The sequence below is a fragment of the Globicephala melas genome, chromosome 6 (genome assembly GCF_963455315.2).
Source record: "Globicephala melas chromosome 6, mGloMel1.2, whole genome shotgun sequence".
Classification (NCBI taxonomy): domain Eukaryota; kingdom Metazoa; phylum Chordata; class Mammalia; order Artiodactyla; family Delphinidae; genus Globicephala; species Globicephala melas.
In genome coordinates, this window is record NC_083319.1 from 83,266,317 (window position 1) to 83,290,584 (window position 24,268).

Below are 24,268 nucleotides of genomic sequence, written 5' to 3' on the forward strand. Positions count from 1 at the left end.
CAAACAAAAAATCATGATTAAACCATATTTCTTTAAATGATGTGTAAGATCATTTGAGTGAAGGATGATGATAAATTTTATCCCCCTAAGTAATTTTTCACTCTCAGGAGCTATGTGAGGTTTTCATTTACAAAGTCCAGAGGTTGTTTGCAGGATTTTAGAACAATCTGAACAGGGCTGAATTGCTCCTGAGCACTTTCCAATAGCAAGTCTGTCTACTTTATTGCAGGGCCCAGAGGTTCCCCCAAGACCGCCTGATAATAATTTGGTATTTGGAGGCTCCTGTGTCACTGCAGGAACTAAAGGAGGCTAAATCCATGCCTGATGGAGGAGAAGAGTTCTATGGTTATCTGCAAATTCTGGCCAGAGAACAACTTGACGTCACTCCTTAGCTTCCAAAACCTAGCCAAGCAAGAAGTTGCCTTCCCAAGAGAAAGCAGTGTGCTCTAATGACTAAAGTGCTATGCCACTCTAACTATAGACCCATCTCCTCGATCAATCAGGATGGCAAGATGGAGCTGAGGAGCTCAGCAACATCAAGGCTGGAGTTGGTCTTTAATTCAACTAGTCTGTGTAGACGTGTCTGAAAACCACATCATCTGTCCGCACGGGGTGTTTTCCCAGTAGGACTGACCAACCCGGCTCAAGGGCAGCTGTGCTGCTATCCTCTCCTTGACTGCTAAGAACATTTTTGACAGGGTACAATGGAAACACACCTTCTGAGCTGGAAAAAAAAAGAAAGAAAGAAAGAAAGAAAAAGAAAGAAAGAAAAAGAAAGAAAGAAAGAAAGAGAAAAAAAACCACTCTAACCAGCAAAACCCCCGAATCATCAATCTTGGGTTCTCTTGAAGGGTGGGAACGCGTTATAGCTTCCCCTGCAGGAAAAGCAAATGCCATAGACTCATTGTCATCCCTAGAATTGTGTCTTTCCTAGAGCAGCCTTGTAAATTAGCTAGGGTCCTAGGCGGAGGGCCTAAATTAAATGAGAATTGTCCTGAAATACATACTGTATGTGTTTGTTCTTACAGCGCATGCCCTCTGTGTATATCTAGGGCTAGTAACTCTGTGGCAGATGCAGATAAGGAATTCTGACTTTTTTCCACTTTAATTCCATTTCCAATGAAATGGATGTTTATTGACTTCCTGCAGCGTGTGCCATACTTCAAGTATTATCGTTCACGTGTGTATATATGTTCGTGTGTGTGTTTTCCCATTGGTTACATGCTTATTAGGCAACTATGTAGATAAGCACAGATTCATAGACCAGCTAAGACTAAGGAGATTAAATATAATAAAGGGAGGGAGTGTTTTAACAGTAGTTGAAAAGATCACACAGGACACCCCTCTTGCGCCCCTTAACTGCCATACCCACCCTGTCATTGTGTTACCAACCAGGGGAGGGAATGGAAGTGGTATTTTTCACAGAACTGCAGAGGTTTTGAAAATGTTTGTAACATTACTTTGGGTACACATGAGCAAAAATTCTGAATCATATCCAAGACCTCAGGAGCTCGTTATATCAAGGGATGAGAGTTATCAGAGGTTATCTTTGAACTTCAGTGCAATCTGTGCCCATGGTCCCTTTTGATGGTCCATTTGATGGAAGTAAAAACAGGCAGAAACAATTGCTATAGCACTTTCCTAGGTTCTTTGCCTACTAATTTTGTCTTTCAAAAGTATGTTTTCTTCGAAGTATTTAATTGGCCAAACAATAACTGCTTTGGGAACTGTTTATATCCCTTTGAAGGCCATGGCCTGCACTTTAAAAATAACCTAAGTCTGTTTTGCCCAGCATGAGTGTTAGGGGCGAGAGAACGCAGTTATTTTAGGATCCTTAGAAATTGCTTCGTTTATGGCACAGTGGGCTGACGACTCGTTTCATGGGGGTCTTCATGGCACGTTGCTCAGCCTCTGTAGGTCCCAGTGCAATTCTGTCTCTTGATACCATAGTCCCCCATTGCCAGCTATAACAGCTTGATACTATATTCTCCTTTCAACTCCAGAGGACATGGTAAGAAGCTATCAAATAATGCTGAAAAAAAAGCAACTTGAGTTCCCTCGAAGAAAGGAAACGAATACATGCTGCACAATTACATGTAAAACGTAAGCCATGTTACAAACTCTATTGAGAAGGAGATTTGTTAGGAAACCAGTTTCAAGCACATTTACAACTAAGTAAAATAAGAGACATCATTCTATTAGCATTTGACCGCTGGGTGACATTATTTGTTATCAAAAAAGAAATAACCACCCAGTTACAGGGTACCTAGACCTCTTAGAGAAAACAGTCCACCTTACATTTAATGACTAAAAGGGAAAAACAATTATAGATTTAGATCAGGGAGACACTCACAATGGTATTCTGATTTTACTTCCACATTATCGGCCAACCAAGAGGGAATTATGCACCCCTCACACATCAGGCAGTTCAGTCCACTTTCACCAAATCATCAGTGATGTGCTGGAAGCATGCAGGCAGATGCAGGATGCTACTGCATTTCTTCTGGGTATTTCCCAACGCCCAGCCCAACTGGAGAGCGGATACCAGCATGATGAATTTATCAAATGCACCCCCATTTTGGTATCTGGTTGGTCACTCTTGCACGTGCCAGCAGATTGGGGACCAGGACCAGCTCAGCAAACACATATGCAGAGGAACCTCTTATGTTGCTAAGCAGCTCCTGCTACCCAGATGCTTTGAACACTGAATGCTCCCTGTCGTTAAGGAGAAATGAAAGAACAGGAGTTTTTCTTGGATGCGGTGCTCGCTCACAGTTCAATTCTTCATGGCAGCTAATGTAACAGAGTGCAGGTTTTCTCCTTGTGAAGTTTTCTCTGCCTTTGCTAATTCTGCCAGCCAGAGAGGGTAAGCCACCATGGTTGGGATCTTCTCAGATTAGTCATTATGCCAGCTCTCCTTATGAAGTGCAGCCATGCTGCCTTTCATTCACGATGTTGTACTTGTTTATTTGTTTGCTGTTTTTCTTGGTAGTCGTTACTTCTCTTGAAAGGCATGTAAGATGAATTTGCTCCACACCATGGACAGGAAAGAATTGGAGAGAGATCTACTTAGTTCAACCTGATAACCAAGCACAAAGGCAGTCTTACTCCTTGAGCTCAGCCTCTAGGAGGAAAGCTGCTTCCTGAGATGGAGACAGCAGCCCAAAAGGTTCCTGAGTCCACGCTGCCCTCTGTCTGAGCCGGCTCCCTCTGGCTGAGAAGATGCTGTGTGTTTCTGAATGCTTGGGCTCCCTCAGGGAGGGAAAAATTAGAAGGCGGCATTTGTGTCTCAAAGGAAAAGGACATGTCAGTATCACAGTGACCTCCCCTCCACCCGCAGGGCTGAGGAGGTTCTTAGGCTGCAAAACTTTCAGTTTTAAAACTGGGATAGTCCTGGGCAAATGATAATGGATTGGTCACCCTAGTTGGTATAGCTCTGATGATTTCTGCTACTAAGACAGAATTAAGTCCTCCTTACCCAAAATGCCTGCAGATACCCTAAAATGTGATTCTTTAAAATAAATAATATAGGTTGTAGTTGGAAATTTGGAAAACGTAAGAAACAAAGATGAAATAAAAACTCATCTATAATTCCAACAGAGATAATTGTTGATAATATACTTTGGATATCCAACTTCCTCATCTTATGAGTGTCCTTTTAACCTCCTGTGATATAAAGTCTAACCACTTGTACCCTGGCCTTTATTTGTACTGGGCTTTGTTCATATTTCTATAGTAAAGGCTTGTCTTGGGTGAATTGTGTTGGAAGGTCCATAGGAGGCTCGCTGGGTATATTATTGTCAGTGTCAGATTTTCTATTTGCTTGGTGATGCATAGGGATTAAGACAGAGCTGGGCTGGACTGGCCATGGCAGGTCGGGTTTCAAGGGACCGTGAATCCAGAGGAGCTTAGCTTTTGCAGGGTGAGTGTCACAGAGGAGACAAGCCTTGTGTTATGGGCCAGGAGGACTCAGGGAGCAAAAGGGTCCCGGATCTGCCAAGGCAGGCTGAGCACTCCAGTTTAGGGTCAGCTCTCTGGATGACTCCAAATGTAGTTGTCTGCTCCGCTGGAGCAGATGATCAGTTTTTGCCCCCAGTTCTTCACCCCAGCTGGGTAGCTCCTTTCAGAGAGCCAAGCGTGCTGGATCTGAAAGGGCCAGTCTGGTTACATCTGATATGATTCTCACTATTTAGAGATGCCTTTTCTTCCACCCAGGATTCCTCGGCTGTGCAAGGACCTCTGATGAATTGGAATCTCCCCTTAATCATTCAGCCTCACCTAAACTTGATGGAGTCAGTAGCCTAATATTCTCCAGTCTTCCCCTCATGAAATGCTTCCTCTTCTCATGTCTCAGGCATCAAGGCCCAAGCTGGGGTTCTGGCCAGGGAACTTCTATCAATAGTATGACATACAGCAGTATTTCAGAGTTGGCATTTTGCACAGTAATATTAAAGTTGATAGGTTCTAAAAATGAGTTCAGAACACATATTTTCCTATGCTTTGTAAGAGATTAGATTTGTGCGACTTTGAACCAAAGGGGTTGGGAAGAATTCTAGAAAGGAAACAATAATCTAATGCCTAGTTTCTCTATTATGCTTATCAATTACTATATACGTTATGAGTATGGGTAGACATCAACATTCTTTTTACCCTGTTGCTATTATTTAGCACATTTATTTAACCATGCCATTGACCTTCTGGGTGCATTAAAGTAGAACCCAGGTCATTATGAGATAATGATGGCATTTAGACTAAGTGCAATATTCCTAATGTTCCAATAAGTGGTTGATATAGAGGGGACAGGATACCATCCCACACTATCTAATTATATCAAAAGAGCTAGTCTCCATATTATGGAATGCTTTCCTTAGAGGAGATTACATGATATATCTGCTTATAAAATAAGCAGAGGTGACACCACTGAGTAGCCATCTCACATGTTTTCCTGAAAGAATGATGGATTTTCAGATCTGTTTATACTCTCATACCCACTACCGATCCCCACCCTTGCTCCTGAAAGGAGTTTGCTTTTACGAGTGAGTTGCTAATGAACAGAGAGAAGCTAACTGGTTACCCAGGGACCTAGTCTTACTTTCTATTAATAGAGTACTCCGGCTAGCTGGACTAATTGGCCTCACATTGTCTCTATCCTGGCTTTACTTCCTCTGACCCATAAACATCAAGTCCTTTTTTGCCCATCTCATTCTGTCATCTTCCCTCCTTTTCTCTATATATTAGGGTTCAGGAACCATGATGCTAATGATGACATTTCATCCAAGTTCCTAGTTCCATTAATGCCATTTCCTGATATCCAGAGAAGCAGTTATGATTCTGTCTCACTGCTTAAGCCTTATTTTGAGAGGACCATTTTCTTCTTTTCCAAGTGCTGTTCACTTTTAGGATATTTCTCTCCCTCTTAAGAGCCTTAGTTTTGACTAACATACCTTTGTGTACATATAAGGTTTTAGTTTTCCTTGAGCCCTACCTAGACCTTTATCAACATTGGTTTTGGAAGAGGAAAACTCTCATTTTCTTAGTAACATTTTGATGATGGGGAGCTCTGCCTTAGATTCCTGAACTCCTGAGCTTTGAGGAAGAAGACAACGGCCAAGTAGCAAAGGGAATGACCTTATCACTCACTTCCTGAGTCATGCGTCTCCTCTGGGCTTGTGTATACTCTCTGCTGTTTCCTGCACATTGCATCCCAAGTTTTAAATTAAAGTGGATCTTAGCCGGAATGGGGTCTAATGACTGATGCATGGGTACAGTCCTTGGTGTTAACAACCCAGGGCCTTCTTTTGTTCTTGTAGAAGAGATCTGTGTTTTCGAGGGCCAAGCTTCTGCATGGGGGCCAAGCTATGGGAGGGGGTTGTGAGGTTGGGGGTGAATCCATATGGTCTTCACACCTTCTGCCCACTTTTGGAAAGAGGGGGCTTGTGTGGATTGGTATGTATGACATTCCCCAAGCAGATCCTTCTGCTAACGGGCACCCAGTGTGGGTGTTAGCGTGGTCCTCTCTCGGAGGTCTCCCTGCTTCCCCATGACAAGCAATGAACCCCTTACCGCTTGCTGGGCACCTGCCTGCTGCTTTGCCGTGCTGGTCTCAGCACGGCCTCTCCCTCTGATGCTGCACCACGATCTGCAGAGGTGGGAGACGGAGGGGTCTCTGTTGACTGCTACGTGTTGCTTAACTTTATTTCCCTCTCTTATGTTTGAAGAGAGTGGACCTGAAACATGACCTGCATTCTTTTACTATGTTCAGAACCTCCAGGGCTTGTCCACACATATGTATAAATGATAATAGAGCTTGGAAATCTTTATTATACAGACACACTGATGGAAATGAGATCTGTTGTATTGGAATTTGTGATGTAGTTGATCAGTCAGAACCAAACTCGTACACCAATAAAGACAAGAGTGTCAGATTAATGGTCTCCATTGCCTACTTTTTATCACCTACTAATAATTATTTTTACATAAACTTGAGAATATAATTCAGTGTTGGGATTCCTAAAGGCACTACAGACAGCCTCCTAGAAGTTGTCCCGCTGATTCCCATTTAGCTCCCAAGCAGCCCCCTCTGCACCCAGCAGGGCCAGGATTAGGGTAATGTGGGGAGGCCCTCAATTAAAGTGCAGAATTTAAAGGGGCACCAACAAACTCAGCCATCAAGGTAAATCATATTTCAGTGCAATATTTTAAAAGCCAAAAATTAATGAAAGAAATCTATGAAGAAAATTTAAAAATTTTTAATTAAGACAGGATTGAGAGGGTGGGGATTAGGGTGAGGTGAGTGCTACAAATTCAAGGTCAAATACTGTCGTTATTTGAAATTTCAAGTTTTTTTCTTCATAGATGTTTTTGTTAAATTTTATTTTTTTAATATTACATTAAAACATTATTCATAATGTTTTGATATTTTATATTAACTATAAATGGAATATAATCTTTAAAAATTGTGAGTCATATATTGTACACCTGAAACATATGATATTGTACATCAACTATACCTCAATAAAAAAATAATTTAAACAAAGGGAAAAAATAAAACATTATTCATGTCGATTACTGAATTTGTGGTGCTCCCTTAAATTTTGTGCACAAGGCAAGAATCTCACTCCCCTCACCCTAGCTTGGCCCTGGACTCAGGCTCCTTTTGGCCAGGATCTTGTGTAAACCTCTGGCCTTTGCAAAGCTCTGTTTTGTATACATTAGCTGCTGGGTTGATTAGCTTTCGGTCTTCTCTCTTTTCCTGCATTCCTGGCCTAATTGTCCTTCCTCCCTCCATCCCATCTGCCCCTGGAGATACATTTCTCTGACTCCCTTTTGCTCAGCCAGCCTCAGCATCCCTGGCACTAACCATCCTGTGCTATCTGCTGAAATATCTGCATAGATGGGCACTCTCATCTTCTGATGGCCTTTTTTCTGTATGTGACTCTCCAGAGTGAGGAAATGAATCAAGACTGCCACAAAAAAAAGAAAAAAAAAAAAAAGAAAAGAAAGAAGACAAGAAAGAAAGACAAGAAAAGAGAGAGCAAGAGAGATTCTTTTAAAAAGGCAGAAAGGATAGGAGGGTCCAGGGATCTTCTTAGCAAATTTGAGAATTAATCTAGGGAAAAATTGGATAAAATTTTTAAATATAAGTGAAATTTAAAAATATATTAGATATTGCTTCATTTCCCCACATTTGGAGTTGTAGTGTTAGATTTGCTAAGTTAGAGATATATACTCTTTGAGATTTAAAATACTCCATTTTCACTTAGCCTATTCCTTAATGTCATGAGCCCCTTTTGTAATGTGTGCATTTTTGATTATTTTAAACAACCAATACCAAATGCCTTTTATGTGCCAGGCCTTATGAGTTGCATTTTCACATTAAAAAAAAAAAAAAAGAGGAAGCCCTGTCAGCACTGCAGGATAGATATTATTACTCTGTTTTATAGATGAGAAAACTAAGGCTCGGAGAGCTTGAGAGGAAAAATAATGAACCCAAATTACAGCCCCAATGTGGGGGAGTTTCTGTTCAGTCCCCAGTCGGCCTCCCTGAAGTCTGGGGCTCTTTCCAGCTGAGTGCGCTGCTGATCTTTTCCAAAAATAGCATGGAGCAATTTTGAAACTCTGCAAGAGGAATTGTAATGTTGGTGTTGTACCTTTCATGTGGGCTTATCAAGGTAGGCTGAGGGTATTAACCTTCAAACATGCAGCCAGGGTCGTGCCAGACAGCGGGGAGTGGGTTTATTGCTGGGGAGAAAGGAGCCAGTAGTAGGCTGACCCCGGGCCCAGTCTCTAATGTAAGGGTTGACACAGGGGTCACTAGGGAGGTCTTCTCAATGGAGTCGTTACCAGAAGTACTAAATAATCATGAATAATAAACTCTTATTTTTATTTTTTCTGGTTAAAATCATGTAAAATCCCTCTTCCCCCACCCCAACCCACTCTAAAATGTTGGCCTTTTTTGTTTTATTTCAGAAAACCCTAGGAAAAGAATCCTATATCATAGATCTCTGACTCTTTCTTGGTCACCTTCACTCCTCTGAGATAAGCACATCACTTTTCCTAGGTGAACTTGATGTCTATCTCTCCAAAGACAGAGTTCAAAGAGTACCAAGAGTTTTAGGAGTCAGGTGAAGTGCACACATTTACTGAGGTTTGTAAACCAGTGTTGCGAGGGTTAAAGCACCCACAGCATCTGCCTGGGTCACCCTGTTCCAGGGAGACCAAGAGGACACAGGCTAATACTGCCTTCTCGATAACCATTCTACAGACAACCAATTTCAATGCCAGCCATGTGTGAACATCTTGTAGGACAGACAAGTCACTTTTCTGGCTTACCCTCTATGACTCATTGTTTTCATTTTCCATGCAAAGGTCCATGTTTCCAAATTGCCTACTCGAAAGGGGTCAAGATTCTCATAGATATTTAGCCTTTAAGGAGTCTTTTTAAAAAACAGGAATCACCTTTGGTACGTGGCATTTCTTCCATGGGAAGAGCATACATCAGGAGCTTCATAAGGTCAGGGAGCTGATATTCTAAGGTATCTACTTTGTCACAGGGGCACGTACACCCACAGATTTGTAAGTGTGACTTCATGGTAATCTTGTAAGTAAAGTAACACGTGCTCCCCCAAAACATCACATAGCAGTGCCTCACTGCACATGACGAGTGCAGATGAATTACAAATGGGGAGGTTAGCCAAAATGAATAAATTCTTTTCTGACCCAATGTTTTACTCTCTTAATTATCTTAATGACTTAGAAAAGACCAGAGTTCGGGGTATGAATTATTCAGTTGCCGTTCAAAGGCCATCATAACAAATAAGGTTACAATCAAACTATTGTTTGTTGGAGACTTCTAGGCCCCCTAGACACCCATGCCTGTAACAGTACAAAGCTGTAAAGCTTGGGCAGCCCTTTAGTGTTTGTTAAGATGCAGCCCGAGAGCGGCTTGGAGAGACTACAGAGGATCAGACTTCACACAAGCAGAGTTGAAATATTTCCAAAGAGAATTTGATGAGTCTTTTGCTTACCCTGGAATAAGTATTGTGTGTGTTTTGCTTGTACCTACCATTTGCCAATATGGAAAAGTTTCCTAATGAAATGAAATCAAACAAATCTCTGACTAATGATACTGTGTGAAATCTTTAACAAAGAAACTCCCGGATAGGGCGGCATAGAGGGGATGAGGATGAAAGTTCAGATTTGGTTCAGCCTGTATAATCATATGTCTTTGTCGGATGATGAATGTGTATAATCAGGAAGTCACGTCTTACCCGGGAATTGAGTGGCAGTAGTCATCGAATGATATTGAAAATCGCAGATGGAAAGACTTATTGACAATTGTGTAAGTTTCTAACCACAGACTGTTCAATGGACAAACAAGTGCTTTGGCATCTCCAGCTCTTAGAACGGTACCCAGGACATTGCATAATTAACATGTGGTGAATAACTGAAGGAACACGTGAATGGATAAGTGTATTTGCTGTGCTTGTAACTGTACTGTAGCTTTGGGAGAAAAATACGTCTCTACTTCACCAGGCATCTGACATGGCTAATAAGTTAAATTCTCCTCTGATTCTGTTAGGAGCAGAAGTTAGGCAACCTTTCCATTTGAATTGCTGAATTTGGTTACCCTCTCTGGTCTGCTCTTAGAGCTCTTAGAGGTCTCTAAACATGGAAATATTTAACTCATGATGGGTTAAGGCATACGAATTGTGATTTGGAAGGTATGGTAGCACAGGGGTTTAAAAGGCATTTAGGGGATAATCTTGTCATTCTAAGTATAACTGCAATGTCTCCATGAGAAAATGACTCCCATTTCTAAATAATCAACGTGGAAATGGACTTTGGTAACTAGATTCATTTATGACTTGAGGAGTCCCTACGTATGAACAATATACCTGACACAATAGGTAAATAAATATATTTTCACAAACACTTTTTATAAAGTTACCAAAATTTGAGAATTCCTAAACTCCCCAATTTGAAGAGGAAAGTCAGTAGGAATTTGGCAAATTTTGCAATCCATTTAATACACAAAATGTCAAGGTGCGCAAATGGGGTCAGATTAGACTCAGTGCTTCTGATGATTCTGTATCAAGACAATTAGAAACTACGATTACTTCAAAAGTTTACTTAAGAAAGTCAAGTTCGCTAACTCAGTTAATTTTCTTCAGAGAAAATATGCTACTAGAATGCAAAGTGATAAGAATGCTAACTGTGGTATAACTTAGTATTCATAGTATAAGAAATTATTCGGATATTATTTCATTCCCGCCCGCAAGTTCTTAAGTTTCATTCGGAATTTCATCTTATGTGATTTGATCTGTACCAAATAATGTGAGAAGAGATAATGGGATTTAAGGAGAGGAATGATTGAATCACCATGTCCCAATAAAAAGTGTTCAAATTGGATTTCACTACATAATGAATTCTGCTTCAACTTACTTTGACATAAATAAGATTGGGTAAGGGAAACCAGAGTAAATCAAATAAATTAATAAAAGCTATCAGAGCTGCTTCACATTTGTCCCCCAGACAGTGTCTGCTTATTTGTATAATAAAACCTGCTCTCATAAATTAAAACCTAGGCATGCCACTTGGTTGAAAGCAAAAATTTAAGGAAAAGTTAGCACATTTTTGGGGCCTGATTAAGGTGCCTTCTGGTTTCATCAATATCAATAGTCCCTTTGAAAACTGAAACCTGAAACCCAGAAGAACAAGGTTCAACTTTCAACTAGAATTTTTTTACAAAATAAGATTGGAGATACAGGCATGCATGCAATATTGATGATTAGCTGTCCTTCATATTTTCTTAATTACACACATTTACTGAACACGAAGAAATTTTTTCATTTTGTCTAGATGGAGGCCGTGTCTCTATCAGCATAATATATCACGGTATTTGTGAGTCTCGTGCAAAATTGAATTTGCATCTCTCCTGCCACTCACGGGGAGTTCATTATCTTACAGTACAACCACTGGGGAAAATGCAATTTCCAGTGTTTAATAAAACTGTGGTCTCTTCACAAGGCTTATGATGCTTGAGCAATTTGTTAGTCACAATTGATCACAGATGCTTAACCCTAATTATATGGTGGATAGTGCCAGTAAGGGCGATTTTAAATATTTATTTACTATATTTCAATGCAAACAGGGTATTTTGCAACTGCACTGTTATTTGTATTTCTCAGAGTTGAAGTGTCTTCTCAAAATGTTAAACATAAAAGATATGTCACAAAGCTAAACATACAATATATAAAATATGTGCTGGATGTGGTTAAGAGGCAAGGAAACTGATGGGAAAAGCCTCTACTCTTGCTTCCTAGTTTAGCCATGGACAGTGGAAAGAAATAGGGCATTGACGGTCCTGAAATGTGTCCCTTGGACTAACTAGTACTTTTTAACTCTCTGGGGTAGAGATGATCACTGCGGCCCCTTTAAGCTAGTCAGTTTGGAAATCTGTGATCTAATTAAGCCTCACTGATCAAAAATTATTAAGCATTTAAAATATGACCTCACTAATTGGAAAACTGAAAGGCCAGAAGCCTGTTTTCTGATGATCCCTTAAAAATGAGGTTCAAGTGACAAATCACTGAAAAAGAACTGAGTTGTAAGTAGTGGGGTCGAGCCCTCAAAACGGGATCTTCAGCTAATTAAACAGCTTTTTGAAGGATGGCTATCATATGTGCATGATTTCAGTGGCCCTAGATCTTTATATTAAAGATGCAATTTAAATTTGAACCACATCTGGTGTTCTTTGTGCTGTAATAAACCAAGTGTGTGAAATTAACTTGTAGTAGAAGTTATCCTTTATTTTTTTTTGCTTTGAATAATCTAGAGAAGCATTATGTCATGCACTTACGAAAGCCCTAAGCTGAAAGCATAAACAAGAGTTAGCTTGGGCAACTTCAGAAGAAAAAGGTGTCAGGAGGACCTATTTCCCATGAGGTTTTTTAAACCCAGTATTCAAAATGGTTTTCCAACAGCAATTTTGAAGATGCTGTGCTTTCTTACCTTGTTTCTACCAACAGATTACTTAGCCAGAAAGATGAGATCTTCAAAGAACTCATAACACACAGGTGGGAAATGGGATTTATACTCGTTAGGGCAGCCCTGTATGATTTTGTAGATGTTCCTGACTACTATGAAGAATCTGATGTGGACTCAGCTAACGCAGTTCACGGGCAAAGAACTTTCCACAGAGAGAAAGTTAAGGTTACCACACTTTATGAGGTTGAAGATTGCATCCCCATATTTTCTTTTAAAGGTAAAATTTCAGTTTGGACCGTGGATCCATGGGAAGTTGCTTCCCAAGCTTGTGGAGCTGTTGGGCCCCTAAGCTCCAAATTGTCCCACATTTGATGGTTTGGAGAAAGGTAATTGCTACCTGAACACTATCTAGGCTTGGCGTTCAAGTTCAGCCTTAGTTATTATCACCCAAACCTCGTGCTACTGCCACCCCTGGAGCACCCACTCCAGCTTGGTGCCTCAGTGTTTCAGACCAACTTTGCCTCAGTAACATGCACACATTTCTGTTCTGTCGCCATGCAGAGGTATCTGAGACTGGTCACTGGAGTCTGGAGGCCAGATGCCTTTCCCTGAATGAGTTGATTGAGAAGATTCCATCCTGTCTTTTCATCTCACTATCTCCCATGACCTTTATCTCAACACCTTCTCCTTGACCTGACCCTTCACCAGCTTGGAACCAGTTCTAGCTTCCAGGTTTTGCTTAACAGGCATTTTCTGGGCCACTGAGTATTTTTCACTGGGTAATATAAAAAGGAGACAGAGTGAGCCAGGAAGCAGATGTCTCTTGGGTGGTGCGAGTCTTTGAGAATTGGAATTTGAAATCTCTGTCTGAAAGAAACAGTGAATGGGTGTAATTAGTCAGGCTGATGAAGGAGTAAAACCTGGTAAGCAATTTTTTTTGACTGGCTTAATGAAGAGCATTAGCTATCAGTTTCTGCCTAAACTCGCTGCGGGTAAAACAAGTGTGGGGTTTGAACAAAAGATAAAGATTCCACGTGGGTTTGGACTCTGTTCCTGAGAATAAGTTTTGCTTGGGCGGTGGTTCATCCAAAACAAAAAAAACAAAAAAAATCAATGACTTGTGTCACTTCTTCACACATTTTATTTTAAGAGAATGGATCATATTTCAGGAAATGGAAGAGGTTCTTGCAAAGGCCACAACTGGTATTTTGTAACCCAGTGTGTGTTGCTCATTTTCTTCTCATCCCCTTAAGCCAGGCGTTTTCCCTACGTTAGTTTTCAAGGCAAAGGAATTTTTAAGGATTGACTTGAGGTTATCTCCCATCGCCGTGCATCCTCCCCTGATGGCGTGAATCTGGCCAACAGCTGCCAGAGGCCTTGAGACCTATTCATCATCAAGTGACTAGCAAGAAATTAAGTGCCCCATGGAGGGGATGTTTTACTGCTGTCAAAGGAATTAAAAAATGATCCTCTAGCATCATTAATGACAGCTGGTAAAGCCGTGGAGCCAAAAGATGTGACATTCAAGAAGAAAATGGTTTGATATCCAAAAACAAAAATGGCAGCCTCTCTGAATCTTGATTGTAAGCTGTACTGAGCATCCTTCACAAGCCCAGACCAAATATATCAGCGATGTGTAAGCTCGAGTCCAGAGTGTGGTCCCAGATGCTGTTTCTCTTTCTGGCCATCAACAGTCACTGCCTCTTGAGATGTTAGGTAACCATCTCCAGCAAGATGGCAGTATCCATTCTCAGATTCGCTTTGTTATATAAATTTCAGCTTTCTGGCTTGGATCCCAGTAGAAAAATCTCTTAACTTGGGATTGGACAGAAGGGCTGAATATACACTTTTTTTTTCCTTAGGGGAAAGATTATTTATTAGTGTTACTTGAGGTCACAAATTATTTTCTTGATAAAGTGGGGGAAAAGAGGGACACATGATCTTGTTTCATGTCCTATTTGCTTAAGATTCAGATTAATTTTACAAGAAGTGACAAAACCCATTTTTTAAGGTACATGGCTTCTTGACAAACCACAGAGTAGAACAGAAAACAAAATAAATTCTGCCTCATTACTTTCCAAGTAGTTAATAAGGCAAACAAAAGTCAGCCAGGACAAAGAAAGCAGAAGAAAATGTTATTCTTGGGTTCAGATGTTAGAGAGGAGCTTAACCAGTTCTAGAAAGGGATGAGGAAAGGAAACTTTTTTGAGACTTACCATGAGCTGTTTCCATGTACATTATCTCAGCTAAAGTTCAGGCAATTTCTTATGAATGAGGAGAGTGAGACTTGGAGAGTCTAAGTAAGACTCATGGTCTAGGTAGAAAGTGGAAGAGAAAAGACAAAAACCCAGCTTCTCCCACCTCAAAGCTACCTGAACACTTCTGTCTCCACCACTCATCTCCAAGCACCTGGCCGCCAACCCTACGGAAATCCCTAAGGGATGGGGCCCCATCCTTAGAGAGCCACACACTATGAAACTGACCTGACCCCAGACACTCCAGCCATAGTAGTGGAAGGTTGAGTCCATTATCAGGACAAATCATGGGTTACAAAATTTGCTTTGGTTGAAATCCTTGAGAAGCTCAGCCTTTATCTGCAGGCCGATTGCCTCATGAATGAACTTTCTCCATTTATTACCACTGATAGCAATTAATTTTTTTTTTTTTTTTGCGGTACGCGGGCCTCTCACTGTTGTGGCCTCTCCCGTTGTGGAGCACAGGCTCCGGACGCGCAGGCTCAGCGGCCATGGCTCACGGGCCCAGCCGCTGCGCGGCATGTGGGATCTTCCCGGACCGGGGCACGAACCCGTGTCCCCCGTATCGGCAGGCGGACTCTCAACCACTGCGCCACCAGGGAAGCCCAGCAATTACTTTTTTAAATGGCTCTTTTAAAACATTTTTCCCTTCCTTTAATTCCAAAACACCCTTGATGCTTTAAGCAGGACCCAAAATATTTTTGTATTTTGAATTTGTATATAACTTTAACATATCATTGGGGCATAGTCTAAGGGTATAACTTTTTCAGCCCATTGCCAGGAGGAAACAGCTGTCCTTATAACACCATCATTATTGCTCGTATGGAGACAGTGGCATCAGGAAGATTTGGACTTTAATCCTGGCCTCCCACTGTTGCTCTTGTGTGACCTCGGGCAAGTCACGTAACCTCAATCAGCCTCAGTTTCCACTCTGTAAAATGATATTAACATGATAAAAAATACCCATGGCTACTCTCTTGGGGTACTCATTAAGAGCCAGCTGCTGTGCTAGGTAATGTGCCAACATCATCGCAGTATGCACAAAATGAGGATAGTAATGCCCAGCAGGTCTGCTTCTCGTGCATCTTCACGGATTTGGAATGCATATAACGCATCTAGTATATTATGCACAGCTCACTGTGGTCAATACATGTCAATCGTGGTCAATAGACGTTCTCCTGTGTCTCCCCTTCCTTCTCTACCTCAGCTTTGGGTCACATTAGGTCCCCATCGCTCAGGCTCCCGTGCTGGGAAACAATGGGTCCATGGATGTGACTGATTCGTACTAATGATTGAGACCCTTATTGTCCTCATGTGACAGGTCCTGACCCAGGCCGGGGCTTCTTCATTATGTTAATTCAGAGATTTAAGGGGTCTTGCTATGCAGGGGCCATTTGATGAACTGCTGGAGTGAGGGTCCAGTCCTTAGCCTTAGCTTTAGGTTCTTCGCGCTGTGTAGAACAGACGTAGACCAGACTTTCCTGATGTTTTCTCACCGTCTAGGATTAGTTGCAACTGGCCATATGGCTAGAGGCTCTTAGAAACAAGAGCAGTAATTTGAGAGAAGAAAATACACTTGATATAAATGAGGTTCCTACTTCCATAATGTCTTGAAATGATCCCTTGGTACGAACAGGCATGATTAAAAAATGCTTATGTCTGATCATCTACCAAAGGCTTAGGATATGAGGCTCCTCTTGATCATGTAACAACTAGAAAATACACTTGAATCTGGGGGATTATCTTCTCGTGAATTATATTCTAAAGAAATGCCTCTTGATCATTTTCACTGAAGTACCTTGACTGGTAGATAGAGGTCTCAGGGAGTAACTCTAAGTAAGATGCCTTTTTCGATTATAAAATTTCTTTGAGGGGCTTCACTGGTGGCGCAGTGGTTAAGAATCCACCTGCCAATGCAGGGGATACAGGTTTGAGCCCTGGTCCAGTAAGATTCCACATGCCACAGAGAAACTAAGCCCGTGTGCCACAACTACTGAGCCTGCGCTCTAGAGCCTGTGAGCCACAACTACTGAGCCCGTGTGCCTAGAGCCCATGCTCTGCAACAAGAGAAGCCACCGCGATGAGACGCCCGCCGCACCACAACGAAGAGTAGCCCCCGCTCGCTGCCACTAGAGAAAGCCCTCACAGCAACGAAGACCCAAAGCAGCCAAAAATAAATAAGTTAAATAAATTTAAAAAAAAATTTTTTTAAGTTAAAAACTAAAATAAAATTTCTTTGAAATCACAAATTTTATTTTAAACATAAGTTTTGGTTATCTAATTCTGTGTAGCAAACTGCCCCCAAACTTAGCAGCTTAAAACAAGAACAATTGATTATTTCTCAGAGTTCTGTGGGTTGACCAGAAGGTTTTCTACTTCATACGGTGTTGGCTTAGACTTTTGGAGGGTCCAAAATTGTCTCTTGCACATGGCAGGAAGTTGGTGATTGCTGGCTGGGAATTCAGCGGGATTATGTCAAGGCACTCAGTTCTCCTCTACATGGACTTCTGCACATGGACACTTGTACTTTCTCACAGCGTGAAAGACTCAAGGTAGTCAAACATTTTAAAAAGCGTAACAGTGAAAGCTGAAAGGCCTTCTTAAGTCTTAAGGTCTAGAACCAGCACAGTTTCACTTTCAGTTATTGGTTAAAGCAGACTGTAGGGCCAGCCTGGATTCAAAGCCAGAAGCTCACACAAGAACATGAAAATAGGGAGTCATAGTTTATTGAGACCACCAACGTAGCAGTCTACTACAACATGGGAACTTTGCACACTGTCCCAGAATATATGTGTTATATTTTAGTATGAAAATGTATTCCCCCAGATAGTCAAGTAAAATGAACTCTTATGGAAGTTCCACAGTCTTACTTAACCTTGGCATACTACCATGGACATGCCACTTGGGAAAGCAAGTTCCAGGTTTTTCTTCTTTTCTCAGCTGTCTGGTTGGGTCTTGGGACTTAGCAGGAGGGATGATCTGGGAGGAAAGTGGGATACACCCTAGATAGTTAGTTCATGTATTTACCTCACTTAGTAAGCATCTAAGACTGAATCCCAAAGCAAAGACCAGTAATTTTTATTGATATTCATGTCTTTGTTCTCATCCTTTAGCCCTTAGACTTGAGAGTTATAAATTAGAACCTAAAGAAGTTTAGAAAGGACCCTGTGTTGTTAAGGTGTCCAGGGATGTAATTTAACTTGTTTGGTCAGCCAATATATTCTGCTTTTTTTAAAAAAAGAATTCTTTACCAGCATGTATCACACTAAAAGAATTTTTTTAAAGAGGTAAACTTAGGTCAATATGATAGTAAGATGGATATAGGCAGGAGAGCTGTAGTGTAAGGTTTTAGTAACTCAGTCTGATTCATTTCCCTGATGGTGGAGGAGTTTTCAATCACAAGCAGTAACAAAGATACTTTGAAATAGCACAGCAGCCAGAAAACAAATCATATATCTAAATGTATCTGCCCTTATTTCAGGTCAAAGTCTGCAAATTATCCAAAGGAAATTTTTCTTGCTTAAGTTATCTGAGCTCTGCTGCCAAGCAGAATTGTGTATTACAGTCCAGCAGAGCTGAGAGAGAGAGAGAGAGAGGCCCCAAGCAGTAGAATCCATGCAGAGCACAGGAAGAACAGTGTGTACTGCTGTTGTTTGCGACAGCCCTGGGTCTTACATCTTAGACTGCTCTCTGGGTGAGAGATTCCATCTGGCACATCCCCCAAATCACCAACTCTGAAACCTGACTTCTGAAACATAGAATTGAATTTCTTCCTTCCATTCCCTTTATTTTATTAACAAAAAGTTTCAAACATACAGAAAAGTTGAAAGAACGGTTCAGTGAACATCCATACACCCATCTGGATTCTCCAGTGGAGACCTCTTTATCATCATCCATCCCTTCATTTTTAGAAGCATTGCAAAGTAAGCTGCAGACAATAGGACACTTCAACCCTAAACACTTCAACAAGCACAAGCTAGAGTTCAGTATTTGTTTATGGTCTCTCTCTCCCTCCCTCCCTTCCTCCCTCCGTTCCTTCCTTCCCTTTCTTCCTACCCTTTCTCTCTCTCCTTTTTTTCTCTCTTTATTTCTTTGAGATGAAACTTACATGCAATGAGATACACTAGTCCTAAATGTCTTATTCCCTGAGCTTTGACAAATACATACTCCCGTGTAATCAAACCCCCATCAAGACCCAGAGCATTACTGTCACCCCATAAAGTTTCCTCCTGTGCCTTGCCAGTCAATCCCTTCCACCCACCCTCCATCAACAACAATCACTGTTGTGATTTTTTTAAGGCTTACATTCATTTTGCCTATACTAGAGCTTTATATTAATTATACAGTATGTATTCTGGGTTAGAACTGGGCTTCTTTATCCAATACTGAAAAAAAATCTTAAACCTGGAAAGTGTACCTCTCCTTTGTGCTCTCAGAGCCATGGCTCCTTTCGCTGCCTCATGGAGAAGCAAGAATTTTTCCGCAGGGAGTCATCCTTGACTGCTCAGCAATTTGGGGGCAGTTGACCCTGAGTCTTGATTTCGGTCCCTGCAAGCCTGCAGCAACAACAGCTTCTCAATGACAAGGAGGATGAGAATGTTCAGGTGGGCACATGGCAGTGATCAGAGAGCCAGGGACACCCACGCAGACCCCATACATCCCCTGGCGTGGCTGTGTTTATTAGCGGGTCTGCCTTTGTGTCTGTGAACTGGACTCTGTATTATTGGTTTGATTCTGGTTGTTCCATGGGACAAAGGAGGAAATAGCTTGCCTCAAAGCATGCAGCACAATCCAGGGACAGAACTGTGTTTATCTCCTGAGCAGGGTGAAGATTCTCAGCTAACCAAGCAGATGCTGCCCTCTCTGCCTCCAGTGTAGAAAAAGGAGCTGCATGGGGAGCTGACGTTATATTTGAGGCTTTTCCAAACCCACAGGGCTCTTTCGAGGACAAGAAACAGGTCACCCTACTTTCCGAGATAGATGTGGTACATTCAGTAACAAAGAGAGGGCAACCCAGATGAAATGCACCCCAGGAGGCCTCTCCAACCGAGTGCTGCAAGGAGCTATCATTAGGCTGTGAAATCCAGAGGGCCAGGCTGTGCAGCAGGTGTGTTCCCAAATGAGTATATTCAGTGTTATTTGGATAAATGAAAAGTCTTGCAGGTACCCAGCGATCTCACGCACGCTCGGAGGGGTTTTAATAGTCTGCCTTGTACACCCACATTAATCTAAGAGAGCTGCTGCTCCAGCGCCTTGAACACATGCCAACTGTGAGCTCGTTCTCTTTGTTTTGCATCTCACGTGCTTAATTTAATGGGACACAGTTTGTATAACCAGACCAGCAGCAATCACGCTTATCTCCACTAGCAGATGACTTTATTTAGCTTTGTGCTTTAATGGGTCATGGGCTACTGAGCTAAGGCAAAGGTGAGCAGTTTTGGGGGGATTATTGCAGTTTAGTCGTCCCGACTTTCCGTTCTATCTCATTACATGGATCAGTCAGCAAATAACAGGAAGATTCCCTGTCTTCCCCCACCTCCACCAAAATATCCTATCTGAACTTCAGCATACCTTGCTTAAGGCTGGCCGAGAGCGGGAAGCTTCCTTGGGTTTCCCAGTATGGAAATATTGTGTTCATGTAAAATTATCATCCAAGCAATAGTTCCTCTACAAAAATCTTACCCTGAAGTATAATTTACAAATACATGGAACCATGAGTGATGACAGACATCAAATTAACGAAGCGCCGTATGCATCTCAAGACAACAGATACTATCAATCACCTCTAATATTATCTATGATGACTTCAAAAAACAATACAGGATTGGGTGCACAATTCATAAACCTTTCCTCTAATTAGCTGCAGACAAAGCTTAATAGGTAGAGGGAAATTGGACAGGCATCGGAGAAGATAAGGCATTTGCTACTTGGCTCGGCTGGAATAAAATTGCAGGAAGATATAGAGATCTATGATTTAAGTTTATCCAAGAATAATGGGGAAAATATAATGCTTAGATAATAAGGCAACCTGAGACAATAACATGCACAACTTACGAAACTCGGGACAGAGGAGGAAGTGAAGGGTGAGGAGACAGCAGGATATTGGCTGTCAGACAAACAGACAAGAGGCTCCGTGGACTTTATACTCTTTTTGTGAATGTCTTTTAAATTTTAAAGACATGCTTTGTAACTTTCCAGCTCTAACATGTAAGCAGGGATTTTGGCACAGAGACTTCCACTTTCTCTGAATCCAGGGATGCTGCCTGGATGCGAGTTTAGAAGTGGATAGGTTGGGAAGTTCCTGGCACCGTCTGATCCATTACCTGTCTCGTTCACTGCAGCAGTTTTTGATGAAAGGCTTTTTTAATTGCTTTTCCCTGGAAATGATTCTCCCCAAGCAGTTCTCCTTCCCTTTTCCTGCCTGTCATCCTGTCCTGGCAGCCAGTTCATCAAATCCTAGAGGAGGGACGGGGAATTTTCTCCATGTGTCTCTGGAGCCCGTAGCCAGGCATCCACGGCCACAGTTAAGGAAGCAGAGGTCAGGAAGGTAGGGGCCGTCTGTGGCGCTGCCTTGGCTTCTTGGTAAGGTTTATGGCTTTTAAACTGATGCTTATTGCCTCTTTAAATGTTAAAGAGGGAAGTCCTCATGAACCCCTGCTGGCATTCAATTATGGTCATGGTTATAAAATGTCTCAGATCTTTGGGGAGTGTGAGCCAGTCAATTGAGTATTGCAGAGAAGGAGCATAGAGCTGCAGAGGCTGGTCTTTGCCAGGTTTCCTTTTGCTCCCTTCTTCTATTTCGCTGCTGGAGAAGCTTGTTTATAAGGGGCTTGTTTACTGGCTAGAGGGCATTTGGGGAATTATTATCTAACAATAAAGGATGAATGGTGCCGGAAGACGAGGTGTGATACGTTGTTCTCTTTCAGAACCTATGTTAATTTCTTTAAAAAAAATTTTTTTAAATGAAGTATAGTTGATTTACAATGTTGTGTTAGTTTCAGGTGTAAAGCAAAGTGATTGAGTTATACATACCTATGTATCTATGTTTTCCAGATTCTTTTCCTTTATAGGTTATTATAAAATATTGAGTGCTATACTCAAAATATCGAGTGCTGTACCCAATATACCCAATACTTCCTTCTCACAGCTAGATACCTGTGCTGTGCAGTACGTCCTTATTGGTTACCTATTTTATATATACTAGTGTGTATCTGTTAGTCCCAACCTCCTAATTTATCCCTCCCCCCTTCCCCTTTCATAATCATAAATTTGTTTTCTATGTCTATGTTAATTTCTAAACAGCATTTTCCTAAGATTCTTAGGCTGCTCACATTTGAGTAAGCCTCTCTGTCTGTCTTTTGTTTTGTTGTTGTTCTGTTGAAATAGGGTCTCTGTGAAATGAATCAAAGTTTGTTGGTTTGTTTAAAAATTTTTTTCTGAACATGGCAACTTCGGTTATGCACGTGGCTATGCTTGTTGAAGAACTTACAGAGCTACTTCAGATCTAGCGGCATGGTCTGGTCAGTAGGGTGAAAGTGCACGCACGTGTCCATGCAGCAGGCACTGTACAAGAACGTAAGCCCCACGAGGGTAGGGATTTTGTCTCGTTTACCCACTGCTGTATCCTCAGTGCCTGAAACGCTGCCTGGCACCATGGAAGTGCTCAGTAACACGTTGCATGGATGGAGCCTGCGGTGATGGGAATTGAAAGCACATATTTTCTTCCGCAAAACTAACCTAATTCTAATGACTTGTGTAATCCCCCAAAATTGGAAAGAAAGAAGTAATTTCATGTTAGGCCTCTGTGGTGTGTCTCTAACGTGATTTAGCATCCTGCAGGATTCTGGGCCATCTCGCTCTTTTAACACATCTCTGAAGGGAAACTGGCAAAGTATAAGTGCATTTGAAGGGTCTGCTTGTTTAAAAGAAACTGATTTTTTTAAAACACCTTTTTTTAAAATCCCATTACTTTTGACTATACTTTTACATAAATGACCTCATACCATACATCTTAAAATTTAATAATGAGATATTTCAAAGCCCCAACTTCAGGATGGCTCAGGTAGCAAAATTCTTATTCTGCTTTCCTCTAGGAGCGGCTTCTGGTAAGGATGGGGAGAATGACGACTAGGAAAGGTGAGAGGAAATGGGTTGGTGAAGAGTCAGATAGCCCTTGGGAAGTCCATGACAGTAGCTGGAAATTAAGAGCAGGAGAGATGGATGTCATGTGGGGGGTGAGTGGGCCACCTTCTTTCCCAGAGCTGCTCATCTGACTCTTCCCGGAATCACAGTCACAGACCTAAGAGAGAGATGCTGTTATTAATGCTGTTATCTGCATTCCACACACGAGGCAAGCAAGCCCCGGTGGGGTGTTGTGCATTCCTTCTCACAGCTAGGTGCCTGGCCAATGGAAGAGCTAGACTAGCCCTCTGGAGGTCCCCTTCTGAGCCCAAGCTCTTAACCACTATGCTCTACATCCCTCGGGACCCCGTGCTCTGGGTATTGCTGTGGTTCTGACTTCTGCTCCGGGACCTCTAACACCAGCCACCATGGTCACTTGCCTGTTCTGGCACAAGGGTCCCTTGGGTGCTGGCACCTCTTGTCCTGTCCTTGGACGAAAACAGCGGGAGGCTGAGAATGATGCCTGCACCCATGTGTGATCAGTGCCTTAGGACCCAGAAGGATGGGGCGCAGAAGCAAGCCCTCTGTCCACACCCTCCCAAACCACTTCCTCGGGACGCTTCTCTTCCATCACTCGCTTCTGTTCCATCACTCGCTTCTGTTCCATCACTCGTAGGTTGGTCATCACCCACGTTAGGCGGGGCAGTCGTGAATTCCATCTGATTCCTGACACACGGGGATCTGAAGAAGATACATGAAATGCCAACTGAAAAGGCTCCTGAGGGGAAGCCCAAGGGATGTTCTTGCCTTTGTAGCCATGGCAACTACAGCCTAGCCCCGGGGTGGGTAGAAGGCGAGACCCACTGTCTTGTGTGAGGTGATCCCTTTGACTTGCAAAGAAACCCAGAGGCAGAAAAGCCTACAGATCAGACAAAGGTGAGGGGTTCTATCTGCTACCATTTGTTCTTTCCGTGACATCTATAACTGGTTTTGAAAACCCCTTTTATAAGACAGATTCAACTCTGATGGAAATGCTACAGCCTCTGATGCCTTAGTGGGAAATGACTTTAGCTGATGCGATTTGCTAAAGTCCCATAAGAGTAGCTTGGAAATCTTACTCCTGGGCTTGAGGAGCCTGCTTCTTTCACAGCTGGCATCCATGGTGCCGTCGTTTTCTCAGAAGAATATCTATATTTCACAAGAGACACACCTCATTTTGTTGCACTTCACTTTATTGTGCTTCGAAGATACTGTGTTTTTTTTTTTACAAATTGAAGGTCTGGGGCAATGCTGCATATTACATGTGTTATGGTGATCTGTGATCAGTCATCTTTGATGTTACTACTATGAGTCGCTGAAGGTTCAGAGGATGATTTATCATTTTTCAGCAATAAAGTATTTTT

General features: G+C 42.0%; 1 protein-coding gene across 5 annotated transcripts in view; it reads left to right on the top strand.

Annotated features, from left to right (window-relative positions):
* NTRK2 (neurotrophic receptor tyrosine kinase 2) overlaps window positions 1-24,268 on the top strand; it is a 383,866-nt gene that overhangs the window by 218,326 nt on the left and 141,272 nt on the right. For 2 of the 5 annotated variants that reach the window (XM_060301092.1, XM_030832832.2), the window contains one exon: window positions 230-12,289. The exons of the other annotated variants lie outside the window; for them this stretch is intronic. In XM_060301092.1, the coding sequence (XP_060157075.1) occupies window positions 230-258 (29 nt within the window). In that variant the 3' untranslated portion in view covers window positions 259-12,289. Of the gene's footprint in view, window positions 1-229; window positions 12,290-24,268 lie in introns of those variants that run through there. 5 annotated transcript variants of the gene reach the window in all.